Source organism: Thalassophryne amazonica, chromosome 8 (genome assembly GCF_902500255.1).
Source record: "Thalassophryne amazonica chromosome 8, fThaAma1.1, whole genome shotgun sequence".
Lineage (NCBI taxonomy): Eukaryota > Metazoa > Chordata > Actinopteri > Batrachoidiformes > Batrachoididae > Thalassophryne > Thalassophryne amazonica.
Window position 1 is genome coordinate 54,032,342 of NC_047110.1, and position 18,786 is coordinate 54,051,127.

General features: G+C 38.5%; 1 protein-coding gene and 1 long non-coding RNA gene across 2 annotated transcripts in view; one reads left to right on the forward strand and one right to left on the reverse strand.

Annotated features, from left to right (window-relative positions):
- The window catches only part of pik3c2g (phosphatidylinositol-4-phosphate 3-kinase catalytic subunit type 2 gamma), a 124,096-nt gene that overhangs the window by 36,615 nt on the left and 68,695 nt on the right, over positions 1-18,786 (forward strand). The window contains 11 exon segments of the mRNA XM_034176285.1: positions 390-515; positions 639-669; positions 5,662-5,848; positions 6,122-6,244; positions 8,009-8,137; positions 10,015-10,028; positions 10,031-10,128; positions 10,212-10,345; positions 10,461-10,649; positions 17,506-17,599; positions 17,692-17,786. Of these exon segments, the coding sequence (XP_034032176.1) occupies positions 390-515; positions 639-669; positions 5,662-5,848; positions 6,122-6,244; positions 8,009-8,137; positions 10,015-10,028; positions 10,031-10,128; positions 10,212-10,345; positions 10,461-10,649; positions 17,506-17,599; positions 17,692-17,786 (1,220 nt within the window).
- Positions 1-18,786, reverse strand: part of LOC117515636 — a 402,159-nt gene that overhangs the window by 13,008 nt on the left and 370,365 nt on the right. The window lies entirely within an intron of this gene.

The window sequence follows — 18,786 nt, forward strand, 5'->3', positions numbered from 1 at the left end:
AATTTGTGATAAGTCGCTGATTTGGAACAAACTCGTCTTCAAGATGAACGTGTTCTAACGAATTTATAGTCAATGAAATGGTAACAAACTGTACATATTTGACCATTTAATTTTTTCACCTTTTAGGGGAAGCTGATCTTCCATTGCAGTCTTAGATAAGCTGCTTCTGATTGACTCTGAGCTGGAAAACAATGTCAGATATTAAATGAGCTGAAAAATCAGAGAAGTAAACATTATAGACTTTTTTTGAGCACTGCCCTCCAGTGAGCACCACTTTTGTTTTAAAGTATAAGGTGCATACAGTTTTGTTGGCCTGATCAGAATGGTCACATATAGAATTTAAAAATGAAGTCATTTAACACTTGACTGTGATGTCGTCATGTCTTCAGTCAGGGCAGAATGTTAACGTGCTCGTGGGCCGTGCTTGCACCATTTGTTACCTTCTGCGTGGAGTCTCGTGTGTGGAGCTGGAGGAGGCTTTCAGCAAACTGAAGAGAATCAAACCTGGATATCTGGTAAACACACATATCTGACAGATTCCAAATGACAAAGCCTGATTAATGTGCAGTGAAATCTTTTAATGAGGTTCTTTTTTATATTCTCCTAGTTTTGCAGAGTTAACTGATTCTTCTTTTCAGGATTATAATGAAATGGGTGATTGTGAAACTGGTGAGTAGTTATTATTAATATTATTATTATAACAACAATAACAATAAGAAATTCAATTACCTTTATTGTTCTGAACATAAGACAATATTGAAATAAGATGGGACTCTTTTGCAAGATGGATTTTTTCCTGAAAACACCAATTGAAACAAAAACATTGCTTTTATTTGAAAATCATGCTAACAAAAGCTCATTTTATGGGCAGTGTCTCTTTTATATATTATTTATTTAACCACACATTAATACCCCCATCACACATAGCAAGAATGTGCCGGAAGCATGCCAGATGTGGCAAATATTGTCATAATTTGATGCAGTCAAGAGGCGTGGTCTGCAGTGTCGGAGTGCAGACAGACTGCCTCTTCCACACCTGTCAGATTGCATCCAGAGCGTATGCAGATGACCCAGACTGCTGTCAGATGGCCATAAAAGGCGCTGCAGACTGCCCGATCTCCAAATGTCTGGATAGCAGACCGGAGCACTGTGTTCCTCACGCACACATGCATGGCTGTAATTATCACTCAGCTGTGTGTGTGTGCATAACGCTGCATGGGCACGTGTCTGCGCCTGCCACTGGACAGCTTCGCTCCAAAGTTTGCTGGCACTGGCCCATCCAGTCCCTCAGAGTGCCTTTCCAGGGAACTTTCTTTTTTCTTGTTTGCCCACTTCAGGAGCACAACGCAACTCTGGACACCACGATGGTTGGATTACCACATGGAATTATTTTTTTCATTTGGGCAAGAGGATTCTAACCCCAGGCTGCTGTCCCAGCTTCATGTCCACGTTTGCACTGTGAAACACTCCTGGACCGCTGCTGGAGGTAAGATGCATGTTTATTAATGGTGTAACAGCCTGGCACAAGCTCTGTGTTGTATCTCCTCCACAGTTAGGAGGTAAAAATCTGTTATCTGTCCAGCTCCGAGCCTGTCGCGTGCAATGACACATTACTGCACACCACGGGGAGGCGCAGCTGCCCGTGTTATGATGGAGACAATAGTTCACATTATTTACATTGCCCATGGGAAGGAATGGACAAATATCTGTGCTGTAAGGTCTATTGTGGATATAACAGCCTGTTTAGATTTGCGACAGCGTGCAGGCATTAGCGCACAGAGCTTTCGGTTTGATAGCTGCTGTTCACATTCACTGTACATGATAATAATTCAGAATTATTATTGTGATGAAACGTGCCACATACATTTCAACAGTTCCTTTGCACTGGAGGTGGTTGACATTCTAGTACATGGCACATGCAGGTCATACCAGCAGGCATACCATGACAGATCTATCTCGAGGTTCCCTCATATGTGCTCAAATTGTTTCAGATCCCGTTTTGCCGCCATCGGAATATGTAATTTGCAGTTAGATGGTCCTCAGATAACACATGGTCTGCCATTGGATAGGTGTCCCATCTTGACAGCACCCGGAGGGTTTGAACATGTGCATCACACTCAGGGCCGCCGGCCAATTTTGACCAACTGTGTTGACTTCCGCAGATGGCTGTCAGAACGTTTTGGAACTGAAATCCGACACCTTTTGAATGTGCGCCAATTCTTAAGTCCAACGCCACTCTGCATGATTCCGGCTATGTGTGACGGGGGTACAACAGACAATCTGTCTTGTACTAAGTGGTTGCTTTTAGAACCATGGTCAGCTTTTGTTTTTGTGCTCAACATCGTTTAACTTTACACTCCATCACACCATATTTCATGACTGTTTGATAGCCGTCACGGCTGACAACAAATATACAGTGATTAGAAACACAGCACACTCACCAGTATCACTTTGACACTGTCAAAATGCTTCTACCAAAAGTTAGGAGGAAGTTGCTTCAGTCTTGTTACATGTGTATTTGGCGCCACCTGCTGTTATGAATGTATTGACATGTAAAAATCTAAACCTTGACTATAACATGACCTCTATTTTTTTAGATGTATTTCCAAAAAGAGAAAAAAATGCTGTCTTACATTCAGAACAATACAATGTTGCTATTTAAATCCTTTTCTTTACTTTCAATATCTGACTCACATCTTAACCAGAGAAACTTTAAGGATTGTGGACAAATGTAAAATATTATCAGCAAGATTTTTAAAAATGCATGTTTAAAAAGACACAAATTAAATATTGCACTAAGAAAGCTATTCTGCAAGCACCTTCTGAGTTTGTTTTTTTTTGTTTTTATGTTCAAGAAAGTGAACTCAACCACACTGTAAAAAATATTCTGGATATCAGGAATTATGGCACTTGTTGAGGATTTAGGGTCATTTTCTGGACACACTTTAAATGTAATAAGAGTGGATGTTTCCCAGTTAATGAGAAGCGGGAAACCTGTTTCATTCGAGTTTTAAGTATAAGGGGTATACAAATCCCTCACTCCCTCTCCACTCTTTACGCTGGAAATTTTACCCCACTTCCAAATGAAATGGGATAAACCCCATCTATTAAATATATATGCATATATATTTTATTTCTACTTAATTTTCTTATTTTATCGTATTGTTACAAGTATTATTATTATTGCTTTATCTTTGCACACTCTGTTTGATGCACATTTTTTTCTACTCGCACTCATCTTGTGTTTTTGTTAAGAGCTGACATAACGTGAATTTCTCCATTGTGAGATCAATAAAGTCTTATCTTAAATTGTATTTTTACACAATTAACAGAGTAGCCTTCCACCATCATTAACTGGTAGAATCCAAACAGTTAAAATGAGCATTTTCCCAAACGTTCTATATACAATTGTGTTTACAATAATAGCAGTGTGTTTAAAAAAGAGACTAAAGCTCAAAATCCTTCAAATGTCTTTTACATCCATACACACAAATGCAGTGGGAACACTGCACATTATATTCCAAATCAAAACATGAAGAAAAAAATGATCAAATATGCTGTTCAAAAAAAAAAGTGTTTGCATTTTTTCTTTCTATGACAAAACAGGTGTCAAACAGGTGGCCCTTATTTAATGATAAAGGCAGCAAATATTGTACATGCTGGTTGTTGTGCATTTCTCTCTGAAAATCTGAGTAAAATGGGTCATTCCAGACATTGTTCATTGTTCCAGACATTGTTAAAAAGTTGATTGGAAAGGGGAAAACATAAAGAAGTGCAGAAAATTATAGACTGCTCAGTTATAATGATCTCAAAAGCTTTAGAATGGCAAAAAACAAAAACACAAAAAAAAAACAGAAAGAGGTGGAAGAAAATGGCAAAACACCATTCAAATGGATTGAAGATTAGTCAAAATGGCAAAGACTCAGCCAATGATCAGCTCCAGGGTGCAGAAGGTCTAAAGTTACCTGTGAGCACTGTAGCAATTAGAAGATGCCAATGTGAAGCCAGTTATGGGCAAGAATCCCCCACAAAGTCCCACTGTTGAAAAAAATGACATGCTGAAGAGATTACATTTGCCAAACAACACACTGACTGTCTTAAAATGAAATGGTGCAACACTTTGTGGACTGTTGAAAGCAAGATTGTTCTTTTTGGGTCTAGGGGCTGCAGACAGGTTGTCAGACAGCCCACAAAAACTAAATTCAAACCACAGAAGACAGTGAAGCATGGTGGAGCAGTCATGACATGGGAAATGTTTCTCATTCTCTGGTGTTGGGCCTATTTATCACATACCAGGGATCGTGGATCAGTTTGAATACATCAAAATACTTGAACAGGTCACGTTGCCTTATGCTGAAGAGGAAATGCACTTGAAATTCGTGTTTCAGCAAGAAAATTACCCCAAACACACCAGCAAGTGAGCAGTATCTTGGTTCCAGATCAATACGATTATGGAGTGGCCAGCCCAATCCCCAGACCTCAATCCAATAGAAAACTTAATACTGTTTCTGAGGCAAAACCAAAAAATGCAGAAAATTGTGGAATGCAGTCCAATCATCCTGGGCTGAAATACCTGTTCACAAGTGCCAGAATTTATTGAAGTAAGGTTAGACCTTACTTGTGTGAAGTGCCTTGAGGCAACTTTGTTGTGATTTGGTGCAATATAAATAAAAATAAATAAATAAATAATAAATCTTCAAGCATTTTTTAGTTTGTTCAGTAAATTTTTGAGTTTGTAAAGAAAAATGCAGACAATGCTATTTTTTGAACAGTTTACTATTTCTTTTTCTTCACTTTCTGTAAAGTAATAACAAATTTGACAATTTTTTTTTTCTTCATGTTTTGATTTGGAATAGAATGTGCAGTGTTCCCAATGTGTTTGCATGTTTGGAAATAAAAGCTATTATAAGGACTTTGAGCTTTACTCTCTTTTTTAAGCACAGTGCTATTATTTTGGACACAGCTGGAATTTTATTTGGGAGAGGAAAGCATCCCAGAATTAGTCAAACTCCTCTTTGATGAAATAATCAGGTTGATTAATACTTCCTACACTGAAAAAGAGAATAGTTGAACCACCTGTATATATACAAAAAAAAGCATTACAGTGGTTAAAACCTGAATACATTAAGTTGTTTGAACTTAAGTTTGTAAGTTAAACTTAAGCTCATTGTAAACTTAAGCTCAATTCATTCAGGTTTTAACAATTGTAACGCTTTTTAAATGTAGTTCTTTTTCAGTGTACTTTTATTCATTGCCATTGAGTAGCACACAGACAATATTACTTTGGCTCCAAGGACCAGAATTTAGTTTTTGCTCATTAGAATCTTCACTTCCAGCATTAGTTTTCATCGTTTTTTCAGACCTTATGGTACAATCTACTTTAAAAACATGGATCTATTTTCACACTCACTACAGATTTAAAGGGCCATCTGTATTAGCACCACAGAGATAAATAAACACTAGTTTTGTGCTGTTGTACTTAAAAAGATGAAATATGAGTATGTAGAATATTATTTTGTAGACTATATTTATACCTGTATCTCTATTAATAAAAATGCAAAGGTGACAAAACAATGTGTTGCACCCATCCAATGCTCCTTTATTTAATACGTGCTGTAAACTTTAAAACTTGTCTAAAATGATGTTTAACTTCTGTCTTAGCCATTATCATGCTCAACCATGCACTGCTAAAAGTGCTGCAGATCTTCTTTGACAACTTCCCCTCAGGCTTCAGAGAGATGTCCTCAGTCATCTGCAAACCCCAAGTCAGAGATGTTGAGCAAAACAGTGAATCTCTGCAGTTTAACATCTCTGCTCTCTACAGACTTCAACCCATCTGGATGGACACGTACGTATGTGTGCATGTTTGCACGCACACATGCCCCCCACCCTCGCCCCACTGGAAACACTTTTTCTGAAAATGGACATATTACAGTATTCAGAAGTGATATTCTTTAAAATAATTTGACCTTTAAATGATGATTTCTGCACATGCAGTGAGAATTCTCCACTTCTGTTGCAAAATCTACATGCATGCACATTTGCACTGGTGCACAAACAAAAATGACTTCCACAGTCCTGTAAAAAGATTTAATTTTTGTTTTCTGCCTGTCATTTTTAGTTATGAGCACTTTTCCATTTCGTGTGTGTTGATGTACGGAGAAAAGAATGTTTCGGGGGTGACCGTTTGTGAAAATATCAGCACTGCCCTGTCACAAGGAACGAAGATCCAATGTAACCGCATGTAAGGACACATCACTAAAATCACCTTCAGGTTCTCCTTTCTTTGGATATTTGAATGTATTTATTTTCCCCAAGCAAATATTTGGGTGTTATATGGGACTGTCTTATGTTGACTGTTATATGATATCCTGTCTTTCTGTCCATGACTCTTATATGCACAGCTGATGCATCGCACTGTATGATATTATCGTCATAAGCACAACTTCTCCAACATGGGTTCATGCTTCATATTACAACAGTGTGAAAAGAGTTAAAAATAAAAATTCTGTTGCAGTTGCCAGAATAATTCTGTTTAAAAAAAATTAAATATGTAAATATGTTTAAAGAACAACTTTTACAATAAAAAAAATTGTTGCTATTTGTAATTTTTTTTTATTTGATTTGAAACCAGTAAATCCAACAGCATTGTTTCCCTACAGTTAATGGTACCATATGGTTTTTAAATGAATGGTTTCTGTACAACTTAAATGCAATTGAAATTTTATTATGCTGCTCCCATTTTGATCATGGCCACCACAGGTTTGGCAAGAGATCCTATGCTGGGTTTTTTTCTGGTTTTCCAAGCACCACTCCAACTGTATGAGGACAATGGGTCTTGGGCAACATTCAACCCGAGTTATTTTGCTTGCAATACAAGTGTGCTTAGTGTTTACACCACTGTGCTGTTACACTAGGAACTACCAGTATAATGAATTTATATCATATTGGCATATTAAGACATTTTTTATTATATTTGTATGTTAATATGAATAGTTCAGAAAAAAACTGTTTAGAATTTATTCTTTTTCTATACCCACTTACTCCAGTCAAGGGTTTTGGGAGACCTGAAGCCCATCCCAGCAGTCATAGTGCAAGAGGCAGGGTACACCCTGGATAGGACACCAGTCTGTCACAGGGCCACACATACACAGACAAACACATTTATACCCACGGTCAGTTTAAAGTATTCATTTACATGTTTTTGGAAGAGGAAGGAAGCACACAAACACAGGGAGAAGGTGCAAACTCCACACAGAAAGGACCAGGTGGGAAGCAAACCCACGACCTTCTTGCTGTGAAGCAATGGGACAAATTAAATTTTGTCGTTCATTTCATTTTCAGACTAACTGACAATATGTGACAAAATGGTGGTACAAGTAGTTTACTTGTTTTCCAAACAGAATATCTCCAGTTCAAGGCTGCCCATATCCTGTTCTTACATTAATTTTTTTTTTAAATTACATTCTTTTTATACTGTAAAATTTTTAATTTACATTTTCTGTAAGACATTTAAATCTTTTAAATGTATTTTTTACAGAATTATTTTGGTTATGATTCTAGCTCTAGTTTTCAGATTATTTTTTATTTCTTTACAGTGAATGGTACCACAGCATGTGAAGATGTACCAAACATGAAGGAAAATAATTGTGGCTCCAGTGGAATAACACACATTTTTTAATACATCATATTTATCAATGATATGCAGAGAGTAAGGTCAATTTGACCATACAGGAATCATCACAAAAGAGTTGCTATCATCAATATACAATACATGCAAGCAAGTAGGAAGGTGGAGTGGGGAGTATCATTTTGTCCTCAAATGTGAACAATATCACAAAGAAGATTCAGAAATCAATACGTTGCTTCTGACTGTATTCATCTGCTGGGCCATCATACACAGTGATTATCAGTTCTTGTTATTACAGACCCATGCTTAATATAAAATATGTATAAATATAAAAAACAGGGAGAAACTATTAAAATATGAATATATTTTTATTTTTAGGATGGTGTTTCCCATTGCAGTCAGTCAGCTGCCTTATGAGTGTATGCTGAAGTTTAACCTCATGGGCTCCAAACGAGGGAGAAGTCCTGAACAGTTATGCTGGACTGTGCTGCCCCTGTACAGCCAAAGGTAGGATTTCTGTCTGCAACACATATTTGCCTTCATACTGTCTCAAGAAATGTCCCATAAATCTGCTGTGATTTGACAGAATGTTGCTGTATTTATGTTGTTTTAATGTACTTTTTGATGAGGCAACAAGATACAAATGTTGCATTAAAATAAGTCACTTTATTCTTTATGCATCTTTAGTGTGGTTCATAGAATCCTTCATGAAAATGCACTATATTTTGAATGCAGCAAGTCTTTTCTGACCACTGCCAAGAACAACAAGAGCACTGGATTTAATAGAGCATTTAAAATACTTAGACAATTAAATATATTGACATAGATCTTGTTCTTAGGTTCCTTTGAATATAAGATTATTAAAGTTCCCCAACTACAACATAGACAAACCATTGATTAAAAACAGAATATTTCACCATCAAAGTATTTATAATTCAAGAATTGCATTTACCATACCGAGTTATAACAGGCACACGTGTCAGGTTAAATGGAATATATACAAAGTGCTTTGCTTGATTATGTACAAGAACAACATTAGAACTTTCATATGTAGATAAAATAATGTTCTTTGTAACACAAAGTGGTTATGTCCTTCAAGCTGTTGAGACCTGTAGGAGTGTTGTTAAGGTTCTGAGTTTATTGTCCCGTTATCTTGGGGGAGATATTCTGGCTGGTCTGGGAAGCTTCTCATTTTGATGCTTGGCTATTATAATATCTTATAACTTACACTGGCCGGAATTTCACCAACAACAGGTCTAAGGGACACCTTTGAAAACGCTAGTGACTGCCCAAGTAGGAGATGAGTGACGAAGGCCACCAAGACACTCATAGAAACTCTAAAGGGGTCAACAGCTTCCGTCGCATTTGAAGAAATTGTTCATGGTACAAAGTTTATCTGTTGCATCATCAGTCGCAGCTTCATGATGGAGTGGCGAAGAGAAGGACTTTCATCTCAAGATGTGAAAGTTCTGCTGGAGTTTGCCAGAGGACACATGGGAGGCTTGGGCTGAGGTTGCATCTGTTTTCTTGTATGAAAATCCCTGTTCCACTCCACCATGAAGCTGTTTAAAAAGTGTGTGTTAAGATACTCTTCATGTGTTTGTAATTAAATGATTTTACAACATCATGATGTGTGATAGAGCTGGGTATTGATTTGATTCCGATTAAGATTCAGAATTGATTATTTCAATCCAATATCAATTTGGGTTAGTGTTATTAAAACCATTTTTGAGCTGTTTCGTGATTGTCTACTTAGGAAACATAATAATGCTACTTCACAAAATTTTACCCTCAAAATGCAGGCAATAGTGTTTCAGAGAGTTATAAATTTAAAGCTTTTCTGGGGGATAACAGCCCCTGTCTTCCCTACAAAACACACCTGCACCACTCACTGCAGCAGGAGAATGGGGCTATTAGAAAAGTTATCCTGCAACAGGGGGACGTTCTCCTGCAGCAGGAGAACACGGCTCCCACAGTCCACACTCGAGAATCTTCATGCGCTGTTCCATGGATATGGCACATTAGGAGGAACAGAAAAAAAAGCACGACTGTGTGAATTAAACAGCAGAACAACTGCGTTTTCTTGCCTGCAACAACAGTTCCGGTAGTGATGATTAACATCTTTAAACAGAAACAGCACAACGGCCCAACTGCAGCTTAATTTTTTCAGACATGCTGTTATAATGCTGGTGACAAGTGCATATATATTAATATATATATATATATATATATATATATAATATATATTTTTTTTTTTTTTTTTTTTTTTAAACAATCGATCTTTGGATGTATGAATCGATGTGGGGAATTAAAATGAAAATTGATTTAAAATCAGCAAAACGGTCTTTTCAACCCAACACTAATGTGTGACTGTGTGTCTTTAGGACTCTGGTAATGGGCCCATCCTGCTGGGTATGTTGTCACAGCCCGAGCTGCCGGGTCCTCCTTGCCCCGCCATGTTTGATCTCCACAACCAAGCTCTTGGGGTCATACTTCATGTAGGTATCACAGAGCACTTTGGTTCTTGTTGACTAAACACAAAGTAAATGATGCTGAGATGCTTTCCTTCCTTCTGTACCAGCTTGAGTTTAAAGATCAGATTGAGTGGATCTATCAGAGGCCCATCGCACTTCCTGGATCAATCATATTCACTCAGCCGTGTGAGGAAGTGCAGAAGAAAATGCTGGACGTCTCTAAAAAGCACTGCCTCTGCTTGTAAGTAGATAAAAGTTCCCTTCTTGAGGCAGTGGACTTTAAAATTCAGCAGTGTGATGCTATGTGTGTTCATTTATTAATGGGTTTTGGTTTAGAGCTTCTTTTATTTTTCTAGTGTATCAGAAAATGAAAAGACTTTCCTGTGGAGTAAGCGTCACTGCAGCGATAAAACAAACACATTCCTCCACCTCGTGCTGGCTGGCGCCCCCCGGTGGCAACTGGAGGATTTGACAGAGATCTACACAGTGGTTGACCACTGGCCCATCTATCTACCGGAGGACGCGCTCTTCCTTCTCACTGACAGGTAGGTTGTATTTACACACTAAGGTAACAAAAGAAGATGGTTTCATGCTCCCAGCAAGAAAAAAAAAAAAAACAGAGAAGGGTGTTTTTAAACCACCATCATCCCAACAGAGAGACATAGAAATGCTATCCATCCATCCCTGCGTCTGTTCAAAACTAAGTACTCCCTATAACCTTTCATAGATTTGAAACACATTTACCAAATTTGCAACAGGGACGCATCCCTTGAAGGACCTAATCAAGTTGAATGATGAGTGACCTTGACCTAATTTTGAAGGTCATAGGGCCAAAAATATCTGTTACACTGTACTTCCAATAACTTTTCAAAGAAATAACAGAGATGTTTCCAATTGAGAGCAAGGATACATCTCTTGAAGGTCTTGGTCAATTTTGGTGATGAATGCCCTTCACCTAGTTTTGAAGGTCACAGAATCATAATTGTGTCCATGTACGATGAACGCTGACTATAAATTTCCAGCGATTTTATTTGCAGCAGTTATGCAACACTTTAAGATTTATGTCAAGGTCCTACTCCAGCACAGTATTCATGAACTTTCATTCAGACTTCCACATCTTTCTCACACCTTTCCCAAACCAATAAAATCACAACTCATTTTTTTCCCTTTTTTTTTTTTTCTCTGAATGTAGTCTCCTCAGTAAAAACTTGGAAACTTGTCTCTGCAGTGACTATAACTATGAAGTTTGAAATTGCCTTGTTACATTCTTATTATTATGGACATGGCTGCATGAAAATGTTGTCCAACACACAAATAGGTATGGGACAACAAATTGGGACACAAGGCCTTCAGACCAACATCTCTCTTTTTTTTCTTCTTTTGTTTTGTTATTGTTGGTGTATTCCATGTAGTTGCCCTCACAACATATCAGTTCCTTCTTTATGTCAAAAAATAAAGAATGTTGAAAAAAAAAACTAAAAGTTTGATAACTTTTCTGTTATAGAGTGTCAATCATTAACCCAGTGCTTCCCAATCCTGGTCCTCGGGACCCAAAATACTGCATGTTTCCGATTTGTTTCTGAGCTAATCAGAGCAGATCAGCTCAGTCAGGTGTTGTTTATGCTCAGTCGACTGTTGATTACCTGAACAAAATGAATTAAAAGCTGACAAAATGGCATTATAGGCTGCCAAGATGGCTGCCATATATTGACTTTCTACACCCAACCAACAATATCTTTCCTAGCCTAAAAATGGATTGGGGGTCAATACCATGCACAGAGGTTTGGTCTACTGGACAGGTTTTATGCCAGAATTGCTATTTTTTTGTCGTAATCAGTTTCCTGAGGGTTATTTTAAAAACAGCCGCCAAACCCACTATCGGGATTGAGTTTATTCATGGGAACGTTTGAAATTCTTATTCTAGAGGTCCCAAAGCATCAAAAAAATGTAGTGGTGCTGAGTCCTGTGGGTGGGTGGGGGGGGGGGGGGGTGCAAGGTAGCCTATGGTAGCCCACGGACTATTAACCCTTATATTTAGAATAAATGATCCCCGTCCCAAATAAATATATCAATAGTGTTCAATAATAGTAGTGCTATGTGACTAAAAGATTAATCCAGGTTTTGAGTATATTTCTTATTGTTACATGGGAAACAAGGTACCAGTAGATTCTCACAAATCCAACAAGACCAAGCATTCATGATATGCACAACTCTTAAGGCTATGAAATTGGGCTATTAGTAAAAAAAAGTAGAAAAGGGGGTGTTCACAGTAATAGTAGCATCTGCTGTTGACGCAACAAACTCAAAACTATTATGTTCAAACTGCTTTTTTAGCAATCTGTGAATCACTAAACTAGTATTTAGTTGTATAACCACAGTTTTTCATGATTTCTTCACATCTGTGAGGCATTCATTTTGTTGGTTTGGAACCAAGATTTTGCTCATTTACTAGTGTGCTTGGGGTCATTGTCTTGTTGAAACACCCATTTCAAGGGCATGTCCTCTTCAGCATAAGGCAACATGACCTTCAAGTATGAGGTCTGTTAGAAAAGTATCGGACCTTTTTATTTTTTTCAAAAACCTGATGGATTTGAATCACGTGTTTTGCATGAGCAACCTTGAACCTTCGTGCGCATGGCGGGAACTTTTTTACGCCTGTCGATTTGCGTCATTTCCTGGTAAGCAGCCTTTGTGTGGGACGTGTGCAGAGGCGCTCGGCGGATTTCATTTCAAGGAAAAAGACGGAAGGGACTGGAGCAGCGCCGCATCAATTTTGCCAGAAACTGGGCGACCAGCCAGGTAGAAACCATACGGATGATTCAGACGGCTTCGGTGACTCTTCAGTCGTGTGACTACACGAGAAATTGTGGAAGAGGTGGGGTATGTCACAACATGTCCTGTGAGACTCAACACAAAGGCGCTTTTGCTCCGCCGTCGGCAGCTTCGTGCCGAAGCCATCGGCAGACTTTCACCGCCAATCTTTTCATGGCCAAATCTTCTGTCACAGTGGAATGTGCCGAAAAAGTGCTGATGTCCACCTCTTCTGCAATTTCTTGGACAGTTACACGACCGTCCCACATCATCACAGCGTTCACTTTGGAAATGATCTGGTCATTTCAGCATGTTGATGGCCGACGGGAGCCGTGGCTCGCTCTCCACCACTTGTGTGGATGTCTTTAAACCGGTTGTACCGCTTCTTAATCTGTGTGATGCCCACAGGATTGTCACCGAAAGCCATCTGAATCATCCGAATGGTTTCCACCTGTCTGTCACCCCAGTTTCTGGCAAAATTTGATGCGGCACTGCTCCAGTTGTTCTGTCTTTTCCTTGGAATGAAAAAAACGCCGAGCGCACGACACACACCTCACACAAAGGCTGCTTGCCAGAAACTTATGCAATCAACAGGCATGGAAAAAGTTCACGCATGCCCACGAAGGTTCAAGGTTTGCTCATGCAAGCACACGTGATTCAAATCCATCAGGTTTTTGAAAAAATAAAACGATCCGATACTTTTCTAACAGACCTTGTATTTTGGACATATCCAAACTGATCCATGATACCTGGTATGCGATATATAGGCCCAACACCATGGTAGGAGAAACATGCCCATATCATGGTGCTTGCACCACCATGCTTCACTGTCTTCACTGTGAACTGTGGCTTGAATTCAGAGTTTGGGGGTCGTCTCACAAACTGTCTGTGGCCCTTGGACCCAAAAGAACAATTTTACTCTCATCAGTCCACAAAATATTCCTCCATTTCTCTTTAGGCCAGTTGATGTGTTCTTTGGCAAATTGTAACCTCTCTGCACGTCTTTTATTTAACAGAGGGACTTTGCGGGGGATAATAAATTAGCCTCACCACAGGCGTCTTCTAACTGTCACAGCACTTACAGGTAACTCCAAACTGTTTTGATCATCCTGGAGCTGATCATGGGTGAGTCTTTGCCATTCTGGTATTCTTCTATCCATTTTGATGGTTGTTTTCCGTTTCTTCCACGCATCTCTGGGTTTTTTTTGTCCATTTTAAAGCATTGGAGATTATTGTAGATGAACAGCCTATAATTTTTTGCACCTGCGTATAAGTATTCCCCTCTCCAATCAACTTTTTAATCAAACTACGCTGTTCTTCTGAACAATGTCTTGAACGTCCCATTTTCCTCGGGCTTTCAAAGAGAAAAGCATGTTCAACAGGTGCTGGCTTCATCCTTAAATAGGGGACACCTGATTCACACCTCTTTGTTCCACAAAATTGACGAACGAACTGACTGAATGCCACACTACTATTATTGTGAACACCCTCTTTTGTACTTTTTTACTAATAGCCCAATTTCATAGCCTTAAAAGTGTGCATATCATGAATGCTTGGTCTTGTTGGATTTCTGAGAATCTACTGAATCTACTGGTACCTTGTTTCCCATGTAACAATAAGAAATATACTCAAAACCTGGATTAATCTTTTTAGTCACATAGCACTACTATTATTCTGAACACTACTGTATGTGATGCAGGCCTTAAAGCCAGGAATGGATGTATATTAGAAATGAATTGAAACTGACCACACAAAAAAATCAATATCTTGTGCCATACTGTCTGCAGTGAAACAGAAATCAAAGTATTGTGAGGATCACTGCATTTTTTGTATTTTAATTTATATGTTCCATATTGTCCCAAATTTTTCTGATTTGTGGTTATAATTTCAAAAGCAACTAGAAGCACTCGGAGATTGCAAACCTCCACCAAGGCCATAGGGTCACTGACGTCACATGGAATACCCTTTGGCAAAGAGACTTATTCCACGTCGTGTCACGCATCCACCGTCATGTTTCAGGTTCAGTGATTAACTCTCTGGGTCCGAGGGCATTTTTTGGACAGTTCACTCGCCTGGCATAAATGTTTTATTATGCTGTTAACAGCTCTCCCTGCATCCCACAATAAAGTTTTGTCTCTTTTTTCAGGAGAACCTGTACTTTCAAAATATATATGCTATAGTTGTGTTTTATAAGTGTATAAAGGTTTACAATCAGAATAAGAAAGGAAGAAGTAAAGCAGAAAAATTATTTTCCACACACATTTATTCAAGACACACAAAACTATACTAAACTAGTAACACATCACTCCTAAAAACGATCTTTGGTGTGTCACGTGAGTTGAATCTGCCCTACGATTGGATTTTGGAAAACCATGTCACGGTGAACCAATTCCAATTGGACACACACATTGCTCATGTCATCACACAGCTTCTATGAGGAGTACAAAGATGGTGGATGGTGGCTCGAAAGTCTGCAGAGTTAACTTTTCAGCAAAAAAAAGTGTTTCTATCTCATATCATTAAAAAGTGATTTATAATTTAGTAAAGCTTGGTCTCATTCATCGTATACGACGGCGTCGGCCCCAGAGGGTTAAACCCTTAGATATTCAACAAATGTATTTACAAAGAGAAACTGCATGGAACTACACAAGTTTTTTTTCTAATAAGTTTATTCAATGAGGAGAAACAAATGCTAAATTATTCTTGTCGTAGCTTAATTTTTGTTCAGCCTTTGTGACCGTCTTCATGAAGTTACATTCAAAAATGTTGAAATTGGCCCTATCCTGCAATGATAAAGAATCCTTAAAGAAATTTACTGGATCCGGATCGTGTTCCAGATCATTACCAAAATTTAATGACTTCTAAGTTAGGCCAAGATACACCCTTGGTAAAAATTTCATTGAAATCCATTGAGGATTTTTTGAGTAATCCTGCTAACAAACAAACAAACCAACCAACCAACAAACGGGTGCGACCGAAAACATTGCCTCCTTGGCGGAGGTAATACACCTTTACTTTTTATGCCATTTAGGTGAAAATTGCTAAGAAACACCAAAAAGTTATAAAAGGATGTGCCTTTTGTATCATTGACCCTCATCACTGTGTGTGTGTGTAAAGGTAACTGTTAGAAACATCAATTGTTATTCAATACCAAGTGGTTACGTGCACTTGTTTCCAGTGCGGAAGGTTCCCAGTTCAAACCTGGCCATTCTCCATGTAATATGAAGCTGTCAGGAAGGGTATTTGGTGTAAAATATGAATTCAACATGCAGCTCTACGTCAGATCTGCTGTGGAAACCCTGAGTGGGGAAAAACAGGGGTAGAGCCAAAGGGACTTAGTTATTTCTCTTTGCAGGGTTACTTCAAATCTATTGCAAAGCCCGGTGAAGAAGGCCGGTCTGACTTTAAACAGATATCTCATTTTGGAGTGCAAAGGGAGGAGGGGGGATAAGTAAGGACATTTAACCCTCTGGAGTCATGCAACGTGTCAACATGATTGAATTAAGCGAATGTAACATCCAATCTCCAGCAGTTTGAGTCTCCTTTTGAATGGGCGTTGAAAATGGGCACTTCAAACTATATACCAGTTTTTAAATTATGTTGATAATGATAACGTGTATCACAAATATTAATAAATGCGCAGCATTTTCTTGAATATTATGGTCATTTTTCGTGTTTGTATTTGCTAAAACACGCACCAAATGGGAGTCTCATTTCCTTGTTGAGCTTGAGGAAGCTCGTGAGGCGGCAGGAGAGGGAGGTGATTAAAAGGCATCCCCTTTATCACTGGTGGGAAAACTCACGACCTGAACCAATCAGTAACACCAACCACAGGTGGGTTGGTCGCCAACACGTGGGGTGGTTGCTGAGGACATTCTTGTTAAAACACCACCAAAGACAGATGAAAGCCCAACACTGCCTCCAGATGGACAACAGGAGGAGTGACACTCCTGTGGGTGAGACCTGTGTCCACTGTCTTGTTTTGGACAGGAATTGTTTTTTGAGTGGTGCAAATAATTTGTATGGCATCTTTTTGTTTTGTAAATAGTTATACAAAAATATGCCTGAAGCATTTGCTGGATTTTAATGTAAATAGTTGTATAAAACTTTGTTGTTTGCTACATTTTAATTTACAATTTATATTTGCAATCTAAGTTCTAAAAATGGTTTGTTAAACATGTTTGTGGCTATCACAGTAAAAAAAAAAAAGCACATTTTTATGAGGATTTATGTTTATGTGTGAATTTCGGTTCATTGTGTTAATGCAATATGTCAGAATGAAAGAAAACGGTAAAGTCACATAGGTGAGGTTGTGCTGAAAAAAATAACACCAATCGAGGGAAAGTAAACAGTTAAGGTAAATTTAAGGTAAATAATGAAGGTAAAATCAAAAGTATTAAACGGCCAATTATACCCTGGACCCTAGAGGTTTTAAAAATATAGAAAGATTGAATACTTAGGTCTTTGGCTGGGGTACACAGTATGGATGGTAATGAGAACCTTTGAAGTCTTTATGTTCAACCAGAGCTGTGAAAATCCATTCAGGTTTAGACAATGTGTGATGATGATGACTTCATGATTCCTAACCAGGTTTCCTGATCAGACTGTCCGCAGAGCTGCAGTTCAGTACTTTGAGCAGATTTCAGATGAAGAGCTGGAGGAGTTTCTGCCACAGTTGGTGCAGGTTTGCACTTTAAAAAGGTTTTCTTCACTTCTACTCAACAACTGATTAATATTGCTGCACTCATGCATCCAACTCTGATGACTATCCTGCAGGCTCTGAACAGTGAGTGGGAGCTGGACGGGCCTGTGGTGATGCTGCTGTTAAACAGATCAGTGAAGAACATACGGATTGCCCAGCAGCTTTACTTGTGAGTCAGCCATCAAAGAGAATGTCAAATTTCTGTTCAACCATCTTTTTACTTTCTAACTAATTCGACTTATCTTGATCTTTATATGCACATAAATTGCACAGTTCAACAGCAGCTAATTAGCAAAGTTAAGTTTTTCGGGAGCGTTTCAGCTAACTTCGAAAAACAGTAGACCTTGTTATGGTTAACACGATTTTGTTTTGGCAACGTCAGTGGGTGGTGCATGCTGGCATCGCCTGGGGGCAAACAACAACGACAACTCCAGTCTTCACTCAGTCCACTGGGGAACAACTTAAAGATTTCTTAAGTGAACATAATGTTCCCATCCAGAATCGCACCAAAAGTGTTTAGCTGAGCATGCCAAAGAGGTTGATGAACTGGCCTTGCCCTGTCAACAGTCCTTTGAAGAGTACACGAAGGAATGCCAAACAGCCATCCTCAGGAAGTTATACCTGGATTAGCTAACTTACACGTTTCCCACGCTAGCTCCGTTATGAAGTTTACCTTCGTCAGCAGAGACTACATTCACAACTGTTCGGTAATGTTTTTAAAGACAGATTTAAAAATCTTGAGTTATTTCTGTCGTCATATTGCTGTTATAGATTAGTCTTAAATATTAGCTGACACGCAGTTGGGGGGGTCCTTTTTTGGTGAAAGTGGACCTTTGTCACCAGGGGATCTGGTGGCCATTCAAGGCCCCCACAAGAGCCATAATCATTTTCAGATTTTTGGCTTTCCCTCTTGCTGACTGACCTGACTTTAAAATTAGTACCCCAATCATACCCAGTAATGCTCAACCTTTGACATTACATTAAAAAAGATATTGCTTCACATACCACTTTAGTTATGCAGAAAAGATAAAGTTACTATTTTTTTAATATATGGCTCATCAATTAAACTTAGTCCAGACCTATAGTAAAACTTAATACTGATTTAAAAATTTTAATTGTTAAAATTATTGTAATTATTATTTTTTTATTATTATTATAAGGAGTAGTAA